This window comes from Pituophis catenifer, unplaced genomic scaffold, assembly GCF_029215685.1.
Source record: "Pituophis catenifer annectens isolate HBS135680 unplaced genomic scaffold, rPitCat1.0.hap2 SCAF_1, whole genome shotgun sequence".
NCBI lineage: Eukaryota > Metazoa > Chordata > Lepidosauria > Squamata > Colubridae > Pituophis > Pituophis catenifer.
Window position 1 is genome coordinate 220,730,962 of NW_027256881.1, and position 24,979 is coordinate 220,755,940.

Below are 24,979 nucleotides of genomic sequence, written 5' to 3' on the forward strand. Positions count from 1 at the left end.
ACCCGCTCATGCTTCATTCTCTTTTTTAAAAAAGAGAGTTCATTTCCATGGCCGGGAAGAGAAAGAGGGGGTGGGTGGGAAATAAAGCTGCTTTTCTGCTAAACGAAACCGCGAGGAAAACCCACGCACCCATCCGCCCGCCTCCTGCACCCCCGCTGCTCTCCGCCCGGCCTCCTTTTTCCTTCCCTGCAGCCTCCGCGGCGCGGCGGAAGTGGCTTCCTTCCGAGTCAAGGCATCCAAAAGCGAGCCGCTGCCGGGTTAGATAGAGGAGGCACGAAAGGCGGAGACTGGCCGGCCGGCCCGAAAGGGCGAAGATGGCGGAGAAAGAGTGAGTCGAGCTCGGCGCCTCGGGGATGGGATGTTGGGGCGGAATGGGATGCGGCGGGGAAAGGAAAGGAGAGGCAGAGAAAGGCGCGCAAGGGAAAGGGCGAGGAAAGCACCCGGCAGCGTCGGTATCCCTCCGGGTGGTGGTGGTGTCATATCTGACATATGCTTACAACACATACAATATGACAGTCGCTTAGCAGTTGGGATGGGGAGAAGAGTCGGGGGAGGGTCGGCTCGCTCTGGTTTTCGGCAAGGGACGCCGGACAGGTTCGTGGCAGAGGAGGAGGAGAAGGTGGAGGTGCCCCGGGAGAGCCAAACCCGCTCGGGCAGACAAGCCGGCGTCATCCCGCAAAGCGAATTACGTTGTCTCGCCGAAGTTGTCTGGTTAGCGCCGTTCGGAGCTTGTTTTCCAAGGAGATTCAGGCGAGGTTTTTGCCTTGGTCGCTTAAAGTTGTGGAGCGGAGGGCTCAAACGCCTTGGTCTTAAAATGATTTTTATTCTTATGCGTCGTTGCAGAAGGAAACCCCTTTAAAGAGGGCAAAGGCCAGGGGTCTTTAACTGCCTTTTCCCACTTGGACCTCACCAAGCCCTGCTTTTTCTTTGTATAAGGTTCCCCCAAATGTCACCTTGATTTCAGGAATGGAGTTATGGCCCAAACTTTATGTGGCTCACTTTCTTAAATGAGTTTTGCCCCATGTTTACGACTTTTCTTGCCACCGTTGTTAAGCGGATCATTGCATTTGTTGAATTGGTAACGTGGTTGCTAAGGGAATCTGGCTTCCCTGTTGACTTCGCTTGTCCGAAGGGCTCAAAAGCTTATGTGACCCCAGGGCAATGCAACCATCATAAATATGAATCACTTGCCAAGGGTCAGGATTTTGATCATGTGGCCATGGGGATGCTGCAACAGTCCTGTGAAAGACTATCATGTCATCTTAAGTCTTTTTCTCCTTACTCCAAAATCATCACTGGACACCTTTGGGGTGTATAAAATCTGTTAGGCTTTGTCACCTATTCCCTTGGAGACAAATCAGTTGACTGCCCTGATTTGAAATGATGCATGGAGGAAGGAAAGAGTTCAGGAATAGGAATAGCTATTTCTACCCCTGTATAATTTTCTGCCTGCTGATGGATGGATGGATGGAGAAAAAAAACTGGTAAATGCTAGGATCAGTCTCTGTTAAACCTCAGGGCTGACTTATGTTCTCTGTAATAAGACAGAATGATTTCTTCTGTTTATATTCCACTTTTATTCTGAAGAGTTCAATTTGCTTTACAAAACTTATTCCATTGCTTCAGGGTCCTGGAGTGGATTAGGAGAGTAGAGATAGGACTGCAAGGAAAGGAAAGTGGCAGCTATCAGGATTTCATTTATGTGATACTGGATTCCTTCCATGTTGACCTATGTGCTAGTAGACTATCTGCTGAAGGCTACTCTTTGCATTTTACTTTTTGCACATAAGTGCCTAAAAGGATTTGGAATTGGTGGGTATAGCGGTCATTGCTTTCTTTAATTGTTCAGAAACTTCGTTTGTTTCTAAAATTATATATATGGCTTTTTGAAGTAAAAAACTTTCCAAAATAAAAATCCCTCTACCTTATTTTTTATTTATATTTATATTTATTTTAAAAGGTTTTTTCCCCATACATATTAGGCCTGTGCCAAAAAGATGACTGTGTTTCTCTGCCCAGGTGCTTCACTTCAGTGGAAATATCTTCTGGGCATGTGCAAACAGGAACAAAAAGACTGCCAAAGCCTTCAAAATAACTTTACTGCAGGCTTAAACACAGGGATGTTTCATTTTATAGAAATGTCTGATGCCTTGTCAAAGACATAAAACAAAATGACCCTTTTAGCTTTGTTTATTGTGCTTCAGATATCATCTTTCAACTGTAACCATCTAATGTTTTGTCACCAATTATTTGGCCTTTTTACTTAATGAATAAAATGGTTGAGAAGCAAAAAACTAACTTTTTGACTTGTAGAACTTAAAACTTTCTATTGGAAAACATCGTTTGGCTCTCTACATTTCAAAGCATGCCCTATTAATATATGTTGTGATAGAATTTATAGCCAAATATGTAGCTGAAACTGCCTTAGGATAAATTATCTGTATTTTCCAGAACTGAGTGGATATTGCCACTAGCATTCTATTTTGTTATATTATGAACATGGTAATTTAATGAGTCAGCTGTGGATGGTTGTATAATAGGTCTGCTCTGCTTTCTTCTTTTACAGATAGTCCTTTCTTACAAATAGTCTTCATTTATTGATTACTCATTCAGTAACCATTCAAATGACAACTGTGAAAAAAATTTTTTAGGGCCACTTTATGACTATTTATGACCTCCAAAGCACTCAGTCACATGATTGCCATTGTCACTATCCATGCTCTTATCCCTGACCTGTGATTTCCCCCCACTCCTCTTTATAGAAAAGAGAGGAAGGGATTGCAAGAAAGGGAGCTGTTTGCTCTTCTGCACATTGAAAGCAGCATCCTGAGTTGTATAATATTAGAATGCAAAACTGAATCAGTAACTTCATGCAAGATGTCTAATAGTGAAACAAAACTTTATGGCTTAATGTCATATATGAATTTAGTCAAGGATATCTGTCATATGTATTGATAGATAAATGTCTCTTCCATCCACCTGGGGTTTTGTTTATGTACTAAGAAATTAGTTTTTTTACCATTTGTGATATGATTGTAGCTCATGTTACATTTGAACATTTAGTGTTCAGCATTGCAAAGTAAACCTTTATTCTAAGCCATTTAAACTTTTTTAGACCACTAGTTACATAAATATTTTCACAAGAGAGCTTAAAGTAGTTACATCAGCACCGTAGAATTCTTCCTTATTTTTGTGCAGTCAACCAAATTTTGTGCAACATAAGTGCATTACATGAGAATAGCAAATTAATGCTCGTATGTATTAGCTAATATTTTTTTTTGCACAGTGTCAGGATTGTCAAAATGGCATATGGATTATAAGTATTCGGGTACTTATTCTTATCAAATCTAATATATTTGAATATATTGGTTTTGGTTGTGTCCTAATCAGCTAGGGTAATTCTTTATATGAAAGTGAGTCACAATTGAATTTATCACATGGTGAATGCCTGGAATTTGAAGTCTGTTGCTTTATTTTGTTGTTGCGTGAATTATTTTATAAACCCATAACTATTGCAAGATGATTACAAAAGGAGTACCTGTTATAACAAGCAAAAAATAATACTGCACCCAAATTTGAAGGCTGCATGTTTCCACATTGGATCTTAAATGAAGAATTTAACTTTTCAAGTTCAGTGAATTTTACAAGCCATGTTTTTTTTAAACTAAAGATGTAATCAGATGTACAAATTCAACAATTCTGAACAAGGACATTAACATAATATTTACAACACAGAAAGCATATGAAATCAGTTAATATAAAGAATACCTGCTTTTGAATGTGAAAATTAAAAGTGACAAATACCTGTTTTTAGCAAGCAGAACATTTCCAAAGATGCAACTATAAAAAGAACTAATGGAAAGTAACTAGGAGAATTTTGCAGATCAAGATGCTTTCTGTTTGAAATGCTAAAAGTGGTAGGAATGGGGTCAGTCAGCACAAGTGACTGACAAGATCTCTTCATGACAACTCATTTAAGTTCGAAGTTCAGATTCCAACCTTAGTAACATACATAAAGCATTGTCTGTTTACTCAACAATTATTTTTAGCTGCCTTCCATAGGAGTATTAAGTTCCATGTCAATTGTTGATTGGCGTGGGGCCTGTTTATTGGTCTGGTCTACCCTGTAGGACTGACACTGGGAGACTGAGTTCTTGTACCACCAATCATTCTCTAACAGCCTTAGGAAGAGTGCCAACCACTTTTGAAAATCTTCCCAAGGAAGGAATCCACATTGAATGAAAGACACCAGTAGTGGGTTTCAACATTTTTTACTACCGGTTCTGTGGGTTGGTGGGCATGGCATGGCTTGGTGGGCATGGCAGGGGAATGATATTGTAAAATCTCCATTCCCACCCCACTGCAGGGGAAGGGGGGCCTTGGCGTGGGGCCTGTTTATTGGTCTGGTCTACCCTGTAGACCACTGGGTAGACCAGTGGGAAACTGGTTCTTGTACCGCCAATCATTCTCTGGCAGCCTTAGGAAAAGTGCCAACCACTTTTGAAAATCTTCCCAAGGAAGGAGTCCACATTGAATGAAAGACACCAGTGGTAGGTTTTAACATTTTTTACTACCGGTTCTGTGGGTTGGTGGGCATGGCATGGCTTGGTGGGCATGGCAGGGGAATGATATTGTAAAATCTCCATTCCCACCCCACTGCAGGGGAAGGATACTGTAAAATCTCCATTCCCTCCTCAATCCAAAGGAAGGTTACTGCAAAATCCCCATTTCCTCCCGATCAGCTGGGACTCGGGAGGCAGAGAATACGGGGCAGGGCCAGTTAGAGGTGGCATTTACCGGTTCTCTGAACTACTCAAAATTTCCTCTTATCAGTTTTCCAGAACTGGTTAGAACCTGCTGCAACCCACCTCTGAAAGACACACATAGAAACCCACAAAATAAACTACTCTCCACAGTCTGGGTTGAATTTTATTTTACAAAACCCTAAGCCACAGCTAGGAATTGGGAGACTAATAAATAATTTTAATAATAAATTTTAAAACTAATAAATTTTAAGTCTAATAAATCTGAAGGATGCCAAAGATATTTTATTGGGCCAAAACACAGTGAAAATCCATTTAAAATAATGATTTGCTATTATAAAAGTATTGGAACCTTTCCCCCCATTGTTTAAGCCCAAAGAAGCTTTAACAATAAGTTCTAAAATTCCAGTATGCTTTGAAGTTAATAGCAAATGTCTTTTTTTTCATGGATTTGTGCTGTCTATGCAAACCAAAGAAAGTAAAGCTAGCAATTACAGGAAGTTGTTGATTAAGAAAGCCCCTTTACTTCTTCAGTACACTCTAATTCTTGCAGCATAGAGTGTAACCTTGACAAATTAAAGCAAAACTAAAGTTTCATTGTCTTTCCTTCATTGGATTCCTTCAGTTTATGAGAACAGAAATGCTTTGTTTAATTCTGGGAAATGTCTAGAAATAGGTTTTTGATTAAAACAGCATTTTTTCAGGGTTCATTGTGGATTAAAAACATGACAACATAAACATTTCTGCACCGTGTATCTTGTGATACATTATACAGTATAAAATGTAGTATAATTCAGGTTTCATGGTGTTTTAATTTTTTTTCTCATGTAAAATGCTGTTAGGCTAAAATTACAGTTGTGTCTCTTCCAGAACTTTCCTTTTTTCTTTCTAACTGAAGAATGGAAATTGAAATAATATACAGCTGCAGTAGATCCTTATCTCAGTATCTCAGAGCTCACCTGTAAAGACAGTGGTCTCAAAAGAAAGCTACAGTGGTCTATTGCTATTCAGGATTTCAGGTTCCTTCTCTTCAATTCTATCTCTGCATTACAGATGCCCACATTTATTTCATGACAGGTCCTTCAAATAAATACTATTCCCTCCAATCAGACTGAAAAACTAATTAAAGTTGTACAGGTCATGTACATACATTTCTTCACTCCCTCCCCCATCCCAAGCATTCTTAAATCAGACCAGTAGATTAGATCTTTAAACAGCCAAAACTTTCTTGAATTTTTTTAAAAAGATTCTAAACTTCAGTTCTATATCTGTTTCATTTCTGTTTGGTAATATTCAGCCTAGAACAGTGATGGCTAACCTTTTTGCCATCGCGTGCCAGGAGAGGGGGGGCGGGGGAGGGTCATGTGTGCACGTGCCCACGCGCATGTGTGCGCAACCCCCTCCCCCCCGCTCCTGGCACAGGATTTGCGAGACCGCCGATAGCCTCCCACCGACCGGTTCGCTCACACAGAGAGAGCCTCCTCAGGGTGCCGTCGGCCAGGCAGTGCCGGCTGGTGACCCCCAGGGGGAGAGCCTTCTCTGTGGCAGCACCTGCCCTCTGGAATGACCTGCCCCCTGAGATACGCACGATATCAGACCTCCGGACTTTTCGTCGGGCCCTGAAGACACACTTGTTCCATCTAGCTGGGCTGGCTTGATCCCATCCTCTTAGTTTTTAATCGAAATTCGGTTTTAATTGGGTTGTTTTAAATTTGGGCCAAAATTATTTAATTGTTTTTTAAAATGTTTTTTAAATTTTATATACTATGTTTTATCCTGGCTGTACACCGCCCTGAGTCCCGCAGGAGAAGGGCGGTATAGAAATATAATAAAATAAATAAAATAAATAAAATAAATAAATGATGGCCTGGTAGGCCCGTTTTTCTTTCTTACCTGGTTCCAGATCCTTTCGGTGTATTTGGGAACGGCGAAAACAGCCTTTCCCACTCCCTTGGAGGCCCTACGGAGGCTGAAAGGGCCCATTTCCCCACTCCCGGTGGGACAGGAAGTGACATTTTTTGCTGTCCCCAGCCTCCAGAACCTCTCTAGGAGTCTCTGGAGGCTGGGGACAGGAAAAAACGTCACTTCCTGTCCCACCGGGAGTGGAGAAATGGGCCCTTTGAGCCTCCGTAGGGCCTCCAAGGGAGTGGGAAAGGCTGTTTTCGCCGTTCCCAGATACACAGAGAGGATCTGGAGCCAGGTAAAAAAGAAAAACGGGCCTTCCCCACCCCCCACCAGGCCCTCCAGAGGCAGGAAACAGCCTGTTTCCCTACTTCTGGTGGGCCCAGAAGGCCCGAAAATCAGCTGGCCGGTGCGCGCATGCGCCCCAGAGCTGAGCTGGCGTGCCCACTAATATGGCTCCGCGTGACACCTGTGGCACGCGTGCCATAGGTTCGCCATCACGGGCCTAGAACATATAATATCTACTTTTATTTTGAACTCCCAAGACTTTTTTTAAATCTTCATTTTGCACTTTTTAAAAACATTTATCTGTATTTTTGCAGCCTTTTTTTTTCCTGCCTGCATCTCCTGTAGCCTTCCTAACTAACTGACCAAAAATTCCAGTTTTTTTTGCAGCAATATTTTCCATGTAGCTGATAAGGAGGAAGAATTATTATATATGTAAAAAGTTTTTTAAAAATGCAGCTTGCAGACGCTTCAGTGTCTGGGGTGGAGACATGCTTGTTTGTTTTTTTTAGTTAGCTGTCTGGTAAATAAGATACAGAACCTTGAGTTAGCAGCAATGTTCACTATCTGCAGATAGTTCAACGTATTGTGAACATCTGTGGAATGGAAGATAATACTGTATAAGGGGAATTTACAGGCTGTTGCTGCAGCGTTTGTTCTATTTGCTCAAGAATAAGAATATTAAAATGCAAACAGATTCCAAATGTATAAAACAGAATATATTTTTTCTTCTTTTTTAACATTCTGGATGACTGAACTGCCAGGCACAGTATATGCTATATACAGTATCACTGTGCTACCGAATCAATGTAGAACAAGCATTTTGAATGACAAATTGGAAAAAGAAGTATCTGGGAAGGGAATTTTGCCATTTGGAATGGAATGGAATGGAATGGAGTGGAGTGGAGTGGAGTGGAGTGGAGTGGAGTGGAGTGGAGTGGAATTAGGAATAGGAATAGGAATAGGAATAGGAATAGGAATAATAGGAATAGGAATAGGAATAGGAATAGGAATAGGATAGAATTTATTGTTACTTTGAATGTACATTAATCGGCATATATTAAAATGAAATTTCGTTGCATACAGCTCTCAAAGGGTCTCCGCCTCCAATATACACTACATAAACATGACAAAATAAATAAATACCAGTAAATACAAAATTATGCATATACCCACAAAGATTATATGACCCAGAGAAACAACACAGTCTACTTCGGATGTATACATGTATAGGGCGAGAAAAACGAATCTTGCGAGTTTACCAGACGGATGGCATAGGGAACAAAGCTGTTACAGAATCCGGTAGTTCCAGGAAGTTCTAGGAAAACTATCAAGGTGGAGAACTGTTGTTTATTGTTTGGTTTATGAGAGGGCCACTGTAGAAGCATGTCTCATAATTTGATTCTTTGGATACCATTTCTTTTTTTATATTTGAATACATTTAATGATTATTTGTTCAGTGACCATTCAAAATGGCCGTTGCACTGTCCCCACGGCCATGTGATTACAATTTGGATGTTATCAAGTGCCCTGTGATCTCCATTTGCAATATTTCCCGCCTGCTTCCGCCTCTGGTTCTTGGGGGGGGGCGGGGCTGGCTGAAAAAGCAGGATTTTGGCACAGAGCATTTGCAGCTGGCCCCCAGAAATGAGGGAACTCCCGCTTGATTCTGGGAGGGTAGCTTGAAATACCTCATGCTGTAAATGGTTCATGGATTTTGGGATGGACTTTTCTGTGCATGGAAGGGAGAAGAATTCCAGTGCTGGAGTGGAGAAAAGAAATTTGGATCTTTATAGTTCAAGCTTTTTTTTTTTTTTTTTTTCAGAGCAACACTGATGTCCCCTTTCTTCCCATGCGCAGAAGGGAACTGGTGCTGGTCTGGTTTTAAAAGTAATTGCCCACCCTTGCTCTATAGTAAATGCTCTCAGTGTAATATATGATAACAATACACCTAAAATTAATACATAATGTAGAAAAACAGTAAACTAAAAATATCAGCTAAAAGTGGTAGAGAGGCTGCATTCACATATCTCATTAGAAGTGCTTTCTTAAACTCTTGTTTGCTGGTTGTACTCATGCAATCATAAATCTAACAACAGTTATTGAGTTCAGAGAAATTATAGTTTGATTTAACAACATATGTGGTCTGGCCTAAAATCCAGGATTTCCCTCCCCCCCACCCAAAAAAAACTCTAGCTAGATGATCCCAAAATGGAAAATGAAGAAGTCCTAAGAGAATAAACAGGCTCTTTACCATTGTTGACCAAGTGGCATATGTGACAGGACATATTTGTGGAGGGAATTCCATTTAGGTGAGTGAGGGCTGCTGAAAAATCTTGCTCTCAAGTAGCCATCTGCCAGTCGTTAGGTTTTGAGCATATTTGGAGCAGACTTACAATGACGCTCTCAAACCTTCTTCTGTGCCAGAATGAATACCATGTTTCTGATTTGGAGGAAGTCAGTAAAAGAATGAGTTAAATTATCCAAATTATTTATATTCTATATTATAATCTCTTCTTTTCCTATCTTATCCCTTATCCATAATCAAATTGCAAAAGCAAATCATTCAGTCCTAATCAGCAAAAGTCTATTAATACCTACCAGAAATAGGAACCCAAATTTATCACTTTCTGTAAAAAGTAAAGCAAAACAAAAAAAACTCTCTCTACTTACAAATAAATCTTTAAAGTCTCATCATTCAGTCCTGGTCAAAAAGAAATTCCATTAATAGCTCTCAGAAACCACAGCATAAATATTTTAACTCTGATCAAACAGTTTCACTTTATAAACCTCCTTTTTTTTTTGTTGTTGTTAAGAAGCTTGATCTTTAGTCCCATCAAATAGTGTTCCACAAGTTGATTCCTTATCATTTTCTCTTTGTCACTTTTCCAGAAGAGCTTTAGAAGTTTCTTTTTGTCTCCTCCTGGAAAGAGTTTCCTTGGTTTCACACATTCCTTTTGTAAATCCAATATAAGAAGGCTTTCTAAGTCCCTCTTCTGAATTCATTATTTATATGTCTTCTTTAATTTCCAAGATATAAACTGGTTTCATTTGTAAATCCATTTTGGCATTGTTTTCTATATCACTCTTACACTCTGGAATTTTTAAATCCATTTTCAGTTCCGCAGCATTCTTTGCCATATCACTTTTGTAATCGGCATTTTTTTAGAACTCCAGATCCACATTGAAACCAGTCTCTGTTTTATCCAATAAATCTGTTCTTCTTCTATATCCTCTGCTATAATATTAAAGCAATCTTGTAAATAACATCTGAGTATTTTGTTCCCAAAAGAGCCTTAATTTTGTCTATAGTCAAACAGCATTGCCAGGATCCCATCTGGGTTGGTCCCTAGGACCAGAAGTTTAGTCTTCTGAGGTTTCGGACTCGTGCTGGAGCCCATCTTCAGGGAACTTCTTTCCAGCAGAGGGTGTGCAAATACCACACAGAGAACACCCTTTGCTAGAGAGAAGTTGCCTGAAGATGGACTCCTGCATGAGTCTGAAAGCTTGGAAGACAAAACCTCTGGTCTCGGGGACCGACCCAGATTGAATCCTGCAACATTATCCCAGGACATGTATAGTCACCTTCATTTGTCAATCAGTATTGCTCCATTGTATTAATGGACCTATTCTCCTTTAAGTCCCCTCTTATCACCTGTTTGTTTTCCAATCATCAACACTATCATGAGTGGAGTTCTTACAATTAATTCCAAAGATTTCATTTATTCCTTTATAAATTTTTAAACATCCCACAGGAAATGTTCTAGAACTCTATCTCGCTTCTTAATTTTTCAAGATCCACATCCTAGTCCCCCCCTGTTGTTGTTTTCCGGAAAACTAAAGCTTTTCTTTTTAATCCTTTGATTTATATTGGAGCTTCTTTCATCCAAGGTAGGACGTTTTCTGTACGGAGCCAAACATGGGCAATCCTTGATTCTTCCTTAATCCAGAAAGGAATTTCGAGGAGCCAATGCATTCACCAGCTGCTATTTTGACCATATTCATTGGCTTTGCAAAAAGAACCATGTTCAAGTCTTTACTACCCTCTTGGAAGTTCCCTATCTCGTTTCTTTTCCATTCTATTTCCAACTCACTGATGACATTTGGTGACCAAAGGTGACAAATCTCTCAATCAGCAAATTTCTGGGGTTTAGTTAATCAGTAAATAAATCTCATCATAATCCTTTTCTGCCCTCAGATCTTTTAAATTTGGATCTATTTTATTTATCTATTAAACAGATTTATATAGCCACTCAACTCTCACACAGTGACAGGACTGAATTATTAATAATCTTAAGGAATATCATCAGATCAGATATTGAGTTATATTGTACAATACTACAGAAAATAATTTTTAAAATCATATTATTTCAGATAACAGTGATGAGTAATCTTGCTGTTCAGCTTGAATAAATAAAGCTTAATTTACACATATTTGTAAATGCTCTGGAAAACGTTGTATTTTTTTATGTTAGAAAAATTGGAGGAAAAGTAGAATCTCAATATATTTTTATTCTCCATTTTAATGTTTGGCCTGCATGGCATTATTATTATTATGGTTCATCGCACAGTCATCCAGATTAATATATTTTTATTCTGCTTCCCATATAATCACATATCATTGTGGCATATAATAAAATGTAATCGAAACAATATTAAAATAACTACATTCATTAAAAAGATGAAGGGGAGGAAAATAACAATTCATTTATGGAAGGCCTGGGTGAACAGAAAAGTTGGTCTAATAGAAGGCCTAAGGAATTAGGCATAGAAGGCCTAATAATATGAACCTTTTGAATATCATGAGAATATTCCAGAGTGCTGGGTCCACCAAAATGGTGTTTATATTAGTTTGTTGGCCAGTTATCTGGTCATTGGCTTTATTAGAAGATACATAAGAACACTTTTTGTTAAAATTGGAAACCAAACGCTCCATTTGGTCTCTAAATCATTTTAAAAGTGATTGCAAATGTTGTTTGTCCCTGTCAATAAAGTTACAAGCTCTTGCATTATTCATTCTGTTACTTTAATTCAGTTCCTAATCAATTCAGCAACATACAGTCTTTAATAAATTATTGCCAAGTTAGATTGTGCAAACTTTGAAGGCTATTTTCAAATCTAGTCTAAAAAGGGATGAATTTAAATTTCATCCATTCTGTTTTTTCAGTTCTTAATATTTAGAAATTTACCTTTATGGGATCGGAGCAGTGGTGGGTTTCTACCGGTTTGCCCCGGTCAGGTAAACTGGTAGTGGCGGTGGGGGAGGCTCCGCCCACCTGCCTGGACATCATCACAGACGCTCTGCATATGCACAGAAGCACCGCACGTGAGTGAAGAGAGCGCACATATGCACTTGCTCCCAATTCCAAACCAGTAGTGAAGGTAATTGGAACCCACTACTGGATCAGATGCATCTTTCACCAAAGGAAAGTGACACAGGACAAATCTGACCAAATGTGAATTAAAGCTACTATAGGTGCCTATCTTGTGACAATAAAGATGGCGAATCATTGATATTTCTCTACCCTTGTAGCATTTACAGATAGCTGCCCGGCAGCCTTATTTCAGATAGCCTGAGCCATCCTAGGAAGGTTTAACCAGAGGTTTAACTTCAAAGTCATGCTGAGGAAGATCCAGTCTTGGTGTCTAGAGACAGTGGGAGTTCAGATGGGGATTAAGAGGGTTTGGCTCAAGACCAGTGAGATCTAGTGGTTTGGGATTTTAGCGCCCTCCCTCCCCTCCTGTTCTGGGGACTATCCATTTCTGCACTGCCCCAAACAGAACTATCTGGGGATTATTCTGGATTTGCAGTGGGTGGCAGCTGTGGCCAGGAAGGCCTTTGCACAAGTTTTGTGTTGGGAGCCAGTTGTGCCAGTTCCAGGATGGGGAGGCTCTGCTGAAAATCACTTAAAATTTAGTCATGTCCAGATTAGATTATTACAACACGCTTTGTACATGGGGCTGCCCTTGAAGAATAATACAGAAGCTCTAGCTGGTGCAAAATGCAGTGGAACAAGCATTCAGGACAAGTGACATCATCTCTGTTCCATGAGCTGCATGGGCTTACCAGTGTCCTTCTGAGTGGAACTCAATGTGCTGATAGTTATCTTGGTTACCTTAAGGCCAGGTTACTGATTACTCTTTCCCCAGCATTGTCTACCTGTCCTTTTAGAACTGGAAGGATAAGCATCCAGATCCCATCTATGAGACTCTCACTTGTTGAGACCCAGGAAGAAAGTCTTTACTATCATGGTGCCCACCCTGAAAGTATACTTCATTCCCCCAGAAAGTATACTTGCCATAACCATCCTGGCTTTTTGCAAGGCACTAAAAATTTGGCTATGCCATCAAACCAGGGCTGGTGATCATTGTTGTTATCATTATATACAGGTAGTCATCAGCTTACAACCACAACTGACCCCAAAGTTTCAGTGGCTAAGTAAGACAGTTGTTAAGTAAATTTTGCCCCATTTTACGATGTTTCTTGCCACAGATGTTAAGTGAATCACAGCAGTTATTCAATTAGTAACACAATTGTTAAGTGAATCTGACTTCCCCATTGACTTTGCTTCTCAGAAGGTTGCAAAAGGTGATCACATGAGTCGGAGACACTGCAGCTGTCAAAAATATGAGTCAGTTGCCAAGCGTCTGAATTTTGATTGTGTAACCATGGGGATGCTGTATTGATTATAAATGTGAAAAATGGTCACAAGTCACTTTTTTTCCAGTGCTTTTGTAATTGGATAGTCACTAAATGAACTATTGTACTATTGTACAATATTGAACTATTGTAAGTTGAGGACTGCTTGCATATAAAAATATGAAATGACAGCTGCCAGTTGTTTAGCTGGTGTCAGCCTTCATAGATATCAGGTTATTCCCAAAATCCTATCATAATGTATCGGCGTTATATGTGTATAGTAACAGGTAAAGGTTCCCCCACACATGTGTGCTGGTCATTTCCAGCTCTAGGGGCGGTGCTCATCTCTGTTTATAAGCTGAAGAGCCAGCGCTATCCGAAGACGTCTCCGTGATCATGTGGCTGGCATGACTAAACGCCAAAGGTGCACAGAGCCCTGTTACCTTCCCACCAAAGTGGTCCCTACTTTTTTTCCTTGCATTTTTTGTACGTGCTTTTGAACTGCTAGGTTGGCAGAAGCTGGGACAAGTAACGGGAGCTCACTCTGTAATGCGGCGCTAGGGATTTGAACCGCGGAACTGCCAACCTTCTGATCGACATGCTCAGCATCTTAGCCAGTGAGCCACCCCGTCCCTTATATGTGTACGTATATATGCAAATCCAAGCAATGTGGCCTTTCGTAATTGACAGGGAAGTTTCGTCAATGTGCACATTTTCTAAATACCGATTCAAATTTTTTGGGCATGGCACCCAGTGTGCCAATAACTATTGCGACTACCACAGCCAGTTTATGTCATAATATTTCAATTATTATTACTATTATTATTTTGAGTTAGTATTGATTCATGGTGATTGCCTGAAGAAGTCTTTCCGTTTTCTTGGCAAGGGTTTTTGGAAGTAGTTTGCCACTGCTCCTTTCCTAGTCCTGAGAAGTCATCTAGTTGGCTTCCTGCTAATATGGGCAGCCTATATATTTATTAAATAAACAAACAAAAAAAGGCAGAGGTTTCAATATTACTTATGTCAGTTATTCAAACCTTTTTTTGTAATAGTAATGAATTTAAAAATGAATAAGTCATATTATTAATTTTAATCGCATGGTTTCTGAAGTTTTATGTCCACACTGCCATTAAGATTTTATGCTTCCTTTCATTGCCATAAAAAATTTAAAAATATTAATGGTTGGAGCATTTTTTTTCATATCATAAAGGGTGGGGATATCATATGCAACAAATATTTACGTACTAAAATCATCTTAAATTTTAATTTTATTTATTTATCAAAGCTGCCTATCTAACGAGAACTTACCCGGGGTTGCATACAAGAGTCGCGATTCTAGGACCGAATGAAGCCTGATCAAAGTACAAATAGAGCAACGATTAAAAGTAGCTAGAAGTATTGACCTATCTGAATAGGTTTGTTGAGTAAAATAAGCAGTGTTTAAAGATATACAAATAGTCCTCAAGTTACAAATGTAATGGAGTCTGCCCATTCCATTCATAACTCGAGGATTCATGGGAGTGAATCTTGAACTTGAACGGGATCACTCCATTTCGCCCATGCATTCACGAATCGAATGTGTGGTTAGGATTAGTGCACATGAAGTATTTCAGGGTGGGGAAGGCCATGGGGGAACCTAGTGATGGAACAGGCTACCTGCTTAAGACCACCCAAGGCCTCACTGACCCACTGAAATACCTCATGCTCCCCACAATTGCTTCCCCCCATCCAACCTGCTGTGCCGGGTAACTCACTTTACAAAGATCTAACAAGCTGTTTCCTCTCCAGCCTCTCAACTGCGGGCGCCCCTCTGACGCTCCATTTAGGCCTGTGAAGGCCTCGCCTGACACTTTACAGGCCAAAATGGAGGTTCAGAGGGACGGGCCTCCATTTTGGTCTGCAAAGTGCTGGGCAAGGCTTGCGCAGGCCTAAACGGATTGTCAGAGGGGCGGGCGCGCCCCTCCGAAGCACCGTTTTGGCCAGCAAAGTGCATGAAGAATGTTGCAGAGCCTCTGTGATGGTTCGTAAGGGCGAACAGCTGCCGTGGTGCTGCAAGATTTGTAGTTTCGGGACTTGTTTGTAAACACTAGGGGGCACTGATCACATAACTTATAACGTTCACTAGAGGAATGCTTGTAACCTGGGGATTACCTGCATAAATATAGCAACCAATGGATTATGAACTCTGAGGAGAACTTCCAAACAATTATATTTTTATATGTCGTCTATGATGTTTATTTATGTGAAGACATGGATAAAAATATTGTTCTGTAATTATTCTGTCTTTTTTTTTTTTTTTTTTTTGAACAGGCTTTGGGATATATCCTGAATGAAAAGAAACAGGATTATTTCAGCTTTCTTTGCCTAGCTTCAAGTCTCTGTTCTAAATATTGTTAGAAGCACATGAGGCCATGGCAGATGTTGATGTTCAACCATCCATACCAAAAAGGTGTGGTCCATACATTTCTTCTATCACCAGCCACAGCCTGAACCTGGTCCTTCGTGGGATAGTCCTGTTCTTAATTGGAGTCTTTCTTGCATTAATATTAAACTTGCTTCAGATACAAAGAAATGTCACCTTATTTCCACCGGATGTGATTACAAGCATCTTTTCTTCAGCTTGGTGGGTACCCCTTGGATGTGGCACAGCATCAGGTATGTCAGAATAAGGATGCTAAAAGACATTAAGAAAAATGTCAGCTTAATCCTGGCCATCAAGAACTTCAGGCCTGTGGTCAGAATCTATATTCTCTGCCCCCCGCCCCTCCTTCCAGCATTAAATTTATGTATGCTTTCTGCCAGATTAAGGGGGTTGTGAGGTTTCTATAACTCTAGTATTGCTCATTTGGATCCCACCAATTCCATCTTATGTTTTTCTTAGCAGTCAAAATTTGCTAAAGACGAAAAGATGGAATTGTACAATGCAATTTATTGGGAGCATTATATGTTCTCTTCATCCAGGAAAAAGCCTGGATAAAGTAAAGCATTCACACCTTATTCCTTCTCACAAAAAAAGAAAAAGAAAAAAAAAAGAAGAGAGCCATATTTAATACTTTGATGAATTTGTTATGTAAGATTGTTTTAATTAGCATTAGTGATTAATAGAAGATTCTACTGATTGCAAACCACTCAAAAATTAGATTATTTCCCTGACATTAATTTACCAATTATTTATTTATTAAACTCTTACTTTCTTTACTAAAGGTATTTTTCAAAAGAAGGTATTTGGTGTCAAATGCTTTCCTTTTTGCTTTTCATCACGTTAACAAACTACACATAGAGTTCAAAGACTAACTTGAAAGGAATTGTCTGTGAAATCTGGCTGTATCATTTTTACATGTGTAGATTTGGAAAAAAAGATAATTAGGGATTTAGAGAATCTCTAAAATACCTCTATGTGTCAGGGGGTTTTTTTAGTTCCTTTTTCCTGGAGTGAATCCAAGATTTTTGAACATGCTATACTGACTAGGATTAATTTTTAGTATTTCTGCTAACTTTTGTAATTCTAAAACAAAGAGTCCCAATTGTGTGTATATTATCATTGTCATCGGTAGTTCTTCATTAGGTTTCTCAAAATATATTGTTCCAGAAAAACACCAGAAGTTTCTTCTCTATTGCCATTCCAAGCATAGTATTCAGGTGGAAGTTTGTGGTATTCTAAATAGTTACTTCTCATTTAGAAGAGTAATTTCTGGAAAACCATCAGATTATTTAGAAATGACATAATCTAATCTAAGGGGTGTCAAACTCGATTTCATTGAGGGCCACATCAGGGTTGTGTTTGACCTTGGAGGGCCAGGGTGGGTGTGGCCAGGGTGGGTGTGGCCAGTTCAACGTCACTTGTGTCAGGGGCGCCTGTGGTGGCCTGAGTGCTCTGCCAGCAAAAACGGCCCTCCTGAGCTCCATTTTTTCTGGCAGAGGCACTACGGGCCAGTCCTTCGCTGTTTCCAGGGTGGTTCCCATGGGCCAGATCTAAGCATCCCGTGGGCCAGATCCGGCCCCCGGGCCTTGAGTTTGACACCCCTGATCTAAGTGTTTTGGAGGAAAAATGAAACGGTAGGTTTTCCATATTCCTGTTCTTCATCCGTTAAAAATCTTTAGAAGATTTCTGAATCAGGTTGTCAGGCCAAGTGACTTGGCTGTGTCATTTATTCTGACTAAACTCAGTAAAATTTACGCCACAGGTTCACTTTAAAAGGATTTAAACACTTCAACTGTCAGAAAAGCGATTATATTGTAGATACCTTGTTAGCTGTGTTTGTATTTTACAGCTGTAATTGGATTATTGTACCCTTGCATGGATAGACATCTGGGAGAACCTCATAAATTTAAGAGAGAATGGTCCAGTGTGATGAGATGCGTAGCAGTTTTTGTTGGCATAAATCATGCCAGTGCTGTATCCTTTTGTGTAGTAATGAAGTTGGTAATAACACATGAACTTTAAGCAGATCAAAAAAAAAAAAAAAAACCAAGCAGCCCTCTAATTTCATTAAGGTTGAATACATATTTCATTTCCCCATATGGCAATAAATTTATTACTATATTTACATTAGAGGAAGATCATGTACCCCCCCTCCCCCAGCCTGTGAATTAGGAAGATACTATTGGCAACAAATGAGTGGGATAGTAATAAAGATGGTTGCAGATATTGTTGCTGAAAACTGGTTGCCTTTCAAGATTAGTTTTAGCTAATATCTATGTATGCACAGAAAATGAAGATGGATGGATGGATGGATGGATGGATAGATAGATAGATAGATAGATAGATAGATAGATAGATAGATAGATGATAGATAGATGTACTGTGTGCACACATTTGTAGTGAGGGAATGTCAAGGATTGCTTTTAACTAGAATTGGCAAACCTAGATTTTAAAAACGAGGAAAGTTTATTTTTTAAATCAGGATTATTTTTGTTTTGGGTAATTATAGCCATTACTTTTCAGTTATTAATTCACTATTAAATAGTGTATCACTGTTTAAAATTGCTACTGTCTCTGATAATAAAAACAATAATGATTCACCTTGCCAAATAGCCATTGATACACTTTTCCTTTTAAGACTTTTACAAGCTGGTTAACTATCATATATTATGTTAGGAAATCCCTTTTCTTACATGTGCCACTTTCAGAGAATTTTCCTTAAAATGTTTGAATCAGCATAGTAAAAATACAGTACAGGCTAAGATACATTGATTATAAAATAGCCAGGAACACTAAAATGTAAGATTTAGAATTGTGAAGAAGTATGAATTTATACCCAGAAATGGTATAAGGTTAGTATTTATTTATTGTTTATTTATTTATTGGTTCGATGTATATGCCGCCCTTCTCCGGAGACTCAGGGCGGCTTACAATGCGTTAAACAATAGCCTTCATACTTTTGTATATACCTGCTTAGTAGGGCTTTCGCTCCCCCCAAGCGGTGTTCTTTTTTATACAAAGTCAGCTTATTGCCCTCACAAACCGGGTCCTCATTTTACCTACCTCGAAAGGATGGAAGGCTGAGTCAACCTTGAGCCTGGTGAGATTTGAACTTGCAGTAATTGCAGGCAGCTGGTGCTATTTAACAGCACTTTAATCTGCTGCGCCACCAAGGCTCTTTTAAAGTATCTAGAGGAACTCAGTTTTACAAAACAAATACTAAACTTGGATCATTGCATGCTCATTTAAAAGAAAAAATGGATTTTTGGCATCATTGGACCAATCTTGGAAATGCTGTGAAGGTTGGTCTGGCTGGGGATAATATTTAACCTTGATTTGGGTCTCTCTTAGAGTAAAGAGCTGGCTGTCTCTTTAAGGTTAAAACAAACAACAGAATTGGTTTGCTGCCAGTCTTCTCAAAATATTCCTTAAACTGTCCAAACAGAAAGTGGATTTTGCCAACAACTTTCAGTTATCTCTCACACTTGCTGCGCTGTCAGTGGGGCTGTGGTGGACTTTTGATAGATCTCGAAGTGGTTTTGGACTTGGAATAGGAATTGCATTTTTAGCCACTTTGGTGACTCAGCTTCTGGTCTACAATGGAGTTTATCAGTAAGTATTTTGTGCATATTAAATTCTTATTAATTTCGTTTGTATTTTAAAGGCAGTGTCTGACAAGGTTATAAATTTAAAAACGCATTGCCTAATTACAGGGATAACATAACGAAAATCATTGGAACAAATGTGATCTAAGTGGCATTTTATATTTATGGCAGGGAGAAGTTGACTGTATTGTTTATTTATTGCCTTTGCAACTGCACGCCTTGATGTTTGGGGATGAAATTAACTTGTGCAATTAAATGCTAATAATTCTGCTTCCAAGAATCAAGGTTGACAGTAAAGCTCAGGTTTGCCTTGAAAGCTATAGGCAGGCCCATTCACAATGCCTCTGCTTCTCCTTCCTAATCAGCAATGTGAAGATTATTTGTAATATACTTCCAATCTTCCAGTTTCATGGTGCTGAGAATAAGGAACAAAAATAATTGTGGATCACTTCCCACCTCCCCTTGGCAAGGCTGCTTATTGGTACGGCACTAAAAAAAAATGCAAAAGGTTAATTAAATGAATTGTTTACATCCATTCACCCTCATCCATATTCCTAGTTCATGTTTACCTAGTGATACATTAAATAAATAAAATACAAGCCATTCGGAAGGGGGCGCTGAAAGGCAATCAAGCTGCCTCTTCCTATTAAAAAAGTTTGATGCTGAAGAGCTCAGATCAAGCCCGCGGGGAAGAGAATTGTCCACATGCTACATAGAGCCACACTTTTAAAGTAATTTTACTGTAGCTTCAAATACATCACAGCTGAAATAGAAATAAATCCATTTAACACTCTGCTTTTATACAGACTGCCCATGTTTTTCCATAGATATTCTGAATTGGCTATTTAAATTCCCATTTTAGAATTTCCAACCAAGATGTAGTTACGCATGAAAGAGTTTTGCTTTTTAAAATTCTTTTTAATTTAATTAGTAACAAAGATTCTGCCGCTAGCTAGCATCCATAACTCTCTTGGCCCCAGCAGTCTTCAGGCTTTTTACTGTCTTTTTCAAAATCAAAATCACACTTCAGGCAAGGTGCCATTGTGATGCTAACTAATTTAAAAAAAATCTTTTTCTCCAGATACACATCTCCTGACTTCCTTTATGTCCGTTCCTGGTTGCCCTGCATATTCTTTGCTGGTGGAATAACTATGGGAAACATTGGCAGGCAGCTAGCAATGGTAAGCTAGTGATTCAATGTTCTGTGTTTTTGCAATATTCTTGTAAGTAATTTAGTTTTGTTTTTGTTTTTTTGCCCTTGATTCCCCCCCTCACCCTCCCACCCCCACTTTGGGATATCCAAATAGTTTTGACATTAAAGAAACTCAAGACTCACTAGCTGGTTCTCTTGAATTTGGCATGGGAATGGCATTAAGCATGCCAAATAATTCTTTGGAATATCACATCCTTCATTAATTCTTCAGTTTTAGAAGTCAGAATTCCCACACATGAAAATAAAACAAATAGAGCTTGAATAACCTCTTATCTGTTTCCACCCAAGCATTATTTCAAGGCACAGCCTTAATTCTCAGAAACATCCCCCAAAGTTAAAAATGTGAAGACTTCACAAATTCACAAATACACCTGGATGTGTTCAGAGCCTTTTAAAAATGTATCCAATCTTTCATTGCTTTTAAAAAGTAAAAACATACAGGCAAAGACAAGGAAAAAAGACCACATACGATCTACTATAAGCCTTCAATATTTGGATATGTCAACGTAGTTTTTAAAGAAAGTGAAAAAAAATAAAACAGAAAAAAAGTGTAATATATCATTTTAACAGTACATAATTACAATTCTATATATAGTTATGCAATTATAGGGAAGCATTCAGAGCCTTTAACAGATGATCACAGTCTATTTTAAAGAGAAAGATGAAACTTAGCTAATGAGGCTAATTCTTGTGGCTCATCACCTGGACACCCTATCTGATGAAACAATGCTCACTAATGCCACGGAAGCATGTTTCAAAGCATGGGTGTCAAACTCACGGCATCACATTGCCGTCATGTGACATATTGTGACATTTTTCCCCTTTGTGGGTGTGGCCTGTGCATGATGCATCCAGCCCGCGTGTTGCCAGTTTAACACCCATGTTAAAGTCTGATTTCTGAGTAGGAAAGGAAGTATGTGGGCTGGCTTGCACCTGAAGAGAGAAGATTGATTTCTCTACAGTTGCCATGACCTTTTCCTGATCATTTCAGTCCCTTGGCTTTGTAATTAATATTACCAGTAAATTAGAGATTCCCATTTACGCTGCACCAGTTGAGGTGAAGGAAAGAACCTAAATCTTCAGAGAGAGAGGGTGAGTGGGTGGGGGGTGAGGGGTAAAGTAATCTGTCTTTGTTCTGGATTCCAGAGTTGCGTGTTCATTAGACATCAGACTACAAAAAGAGACTGGCCACTTTTTTCGTGCTTCCATCCTAGTTGCATTTTGGATGTGGCATAAAAGCTGCAATGGCCTATCCAAATATTGAAGGCTTATAGTGGATTTCAATATGGTTTTGTTTTAAATAATTCTTTGTGTTTGATTTTTGTTTGTTTTATGATTTCAATGTATTAACTATTTATTAAAAATGAGCATTCTTGTGGGTCAAAAATATTATAAATACTTTCTAATAAATTTGAAAAAGTAGTTGCAGGAAAATCCAGCCTCACATGTTAAGTTTATTAAGCGTAAATTACATTTCTAGAAATACCTAGCCTGTTGTTGTTTTTGTTCATACAAGCAAAAACTCTTTTTATTTTAAAATTTGCTAATTTACTGTTTATAAAAATAGATTTTCATCATTATAGAGCAGTATCAAAATGTATGGGTTAATTCTTTTTTAAAAAAATCTTACAGCAGGAATTGATGTTAAATTTTGAAACACGTGTTGTCTCTGTACATGTATCTTTTTTTTAATTCTTTTTTTTTTTTACCATTTTTACAGTTTTAGGGTAGATTAGTTTAACAAAGAAAAGGCACGCTTAACAATTAAGAAGGAAATGCTATAGATAGCTAAAGCTGTAGACATCTAGATGCTGTTTTGTTTTGATTTTAAATTTCTAGGACTGATCCCAGTCCATTCATCTCTCCTCCTCTCCCCTTTTTCATTTAGGTTTTTCTTTGCAAAGTTTTATTTCTATCACCTGCTGCTTTCTATATTTTTAAACATTAGAAGTTCTGAAATCCTTTCTGATCTCCTTCGTAGTCTAATGGTTGATTCCTGCCTACTTCTGCCCATTCCTGTAGTCCAAATTCACATGATTTGCACACTATATTTTCAGGTTGCAGTCCTGAGGATTAGTGAGGTAAAATGAGTCCCTGGGGAGACTCATTTCTACAAAGCTCCTTTGTGGAATCTACCCATTTGCTTTGCTCTGTTCTCTCTCAGCTGTACATTTTTATTTATTTGCCCAGATCAGCTACTTACACCTAACTTCTGTTTGTCTTACAGTATGAATGTAAAGTTATTACGGAAAAGTCTCATCAAGACTGACAAAAGCAAAAAATACTTTTCTCACGGGAGGAAGAAGAGCAGACTGAGAAGAGCACACAGTAGAGAGAACTCAATTATATAATTGCCAAAAAAAAAAAAAAGCAATCTCCCTCTCTTGTTTCTTCTTCTCTTATCCCTGGTTGTGTCTCTGGCCTGGTCCACTTGCAAAGGCACTATTTACTGCAATCTGTGATTGCTAATCTCTGAGTCACTTAAAAATCCTGGCATCTCAGGAACGTGATCTGTGCAAAATGATGCTTCAGCGCGCAACACGCTGGAGAAAGTATTGGCTTCTGAGTAGGATCCTTTGTTTACCTGAACTAGGCTAGGCTTGCCATGTAGTGTCCCTCCACCCCCTCCACCCCCCCTCCCTTAGTAAGGTTCTTGTGCCAAACCAAGCTTACAACATAACAAAACATCACCCGTCTCCTGGCTGCATTTACTTTTTATTTACTTTGGCCAATTTTGAGAGAGGTGGTATTCTTAGAGTGTTTCTGTTTTATTATACCTCAAGTCAGAGGCATAAGAGGGCCCCCAAAGAGACTAATGGAATTAGCATCAAAAGCATAATCAGTGCTGTGACTTCTCTTGGTAAAGAGGTAAATAAATCTACAGAACAGCTGCGCATAAAGTGAGCATGAATTTTCTGTTTTGCATCAAGAGTTGACAGCATTGTTGGATACAAATGCGCTATTTGCAGTACAAATGGGCAGTAGTGCTACTGCACTCTCCGTGTCTATGCCCGTAGTGTGTTGAGTGTGGGACCACTCTGTAAATAGATACACCCTGTTGTAGGACTCTTCATCGCATAGCAGCAGCCGTAGAGCTGTTTATTGGGATGTGATTCTCGCTAAATGGTAATATTGAGGCTATCCATAAATAACACATTTACAGTTGGTAGTTTAGTTCTGGAAATAGGAAAATCCACCTTTTTTAAAAAAAGTTTGGTAAGATGATCTTCAGTGTAGTAATTGCAAGTACCTCTCTCACTTTGTATAGTAAAACATTGGTATCTGCCTGCATTCTGATCATAGGAGCTGTAAACGTTCCTTTATGGAGATTCCAGCAAAATGAATTCATGTTATTGCTCTTGTAGAAATGTCATATGACAAGGTGAGTTCTAACAAAAGAGAGGCACATCCGAAGGCATTATTATGGTACTGCATCAGTAAAGCTGATCCTTGAGTCTGGTAAATGGGAGAAAGGAAAAATAAACTTTCATATAATACCATTTTAAATCATCCGATTTAATTACTTCTATAATCTGTGTATAAAGTGAAAAGCTGCTGGTGTTGTTGTTTTTTTTAAAAAAAAGTATATTCAGTGCAAGTTTTAAAAAATACAGCCACTCAAAAGAGGCTGATGTTGGTCCAAAGAAAAATGTGTGTATGTATAAAAATATATATAATTTTATTTTTCTTTAATATATTCATAAAAATGTAGAATTGGAAAACTAAGATTTTTAAAGACTTGCACACTAATACATGAAGAATATGCAATGAGAGCCTGGGGAAAAATAAACCAAGCTTCGGAAAGGAAAATGTGCAATCAATAAGTCTTAGAAAAATAGCAAACAATATGCAAAATAGCAGTAGCTTTAATTTTTGACTAGCTGTTGCAAATTCACACTATTGCACTACAGGGTCTTTAACATGGTTGTAATGTTATCAGACTGAATATTAGAAAACACTAAGTGTTAGTGCACCTCCTTATATACCTTTCCCCACATGAAATCTACAGTGAAACAAATAATTCCTAAGGTTTAATTTTAAGACGTCTCTAACAGCATAAATGTCTCTGAGGTGGTTTAAGATTAAGAGATCTGGTCCCTATCCAGTTTATCTGTGTTTCTGCTGAATCCAGTTATTCAAATTTGTCAC

General features: G+C 38.8%; 1 protein-coding gene across 1 annotated transcript; it reads left to right on the top strand.

Annotated features, from left to right (window-relative positions):
• The first annotated feature begins 216 nt into the window (after positions 1-216).
• Positions 217-23,181, top strand: INSIG2 (insulin induced gene 2). Its single transcript, XM_070948399.1, has 6 exons — positions 217-328; positions 15,901-16,245; positions 17,862-17,986; positions 19,458-19,624; positions 20,699-20,798; positions 23,058-23,181. The coding sequence occupies exons 2-6, from the start codon at positions 16,002-16,004 to the stop codon at positions 23,097-23,099; spliced, it is 678 nt and encodes a 225-aa protein (XP_070804500.1). The 5' UTR covers positions 217-328; positions 15,901-16,001; the 3' UTR covers positions 23,100-23,181.
• The last annotated feature ends 1,798 nt before the right edge of the window (positions 23,182-24,979 follow it).

Bases quoted from the DNA above. Each gene is read 5' to 3' on its own strand.
- INSIG2 (XM_070948399.1), top strand. From the start codon at position 16,002: ATGGCAGATGTTGATGTTCAACCATCCATACCAAAAAGGTGTGGTCCA. The intron at 17,987-19,457 runs GTATCCTTTTGT...CTGTCCAAACAG, and splicing joins GCATAAATCATGCCAGTGCT to AAAGTGGATTTTGCCAACAA. The intron at 20,799-23,057 runs GTAAGCTAGTGA...TTTGTCTTACAG, and splicing joins TTGGCAGGCAGCTAGCAATG to TATGAATGTAAAGTTATTAC.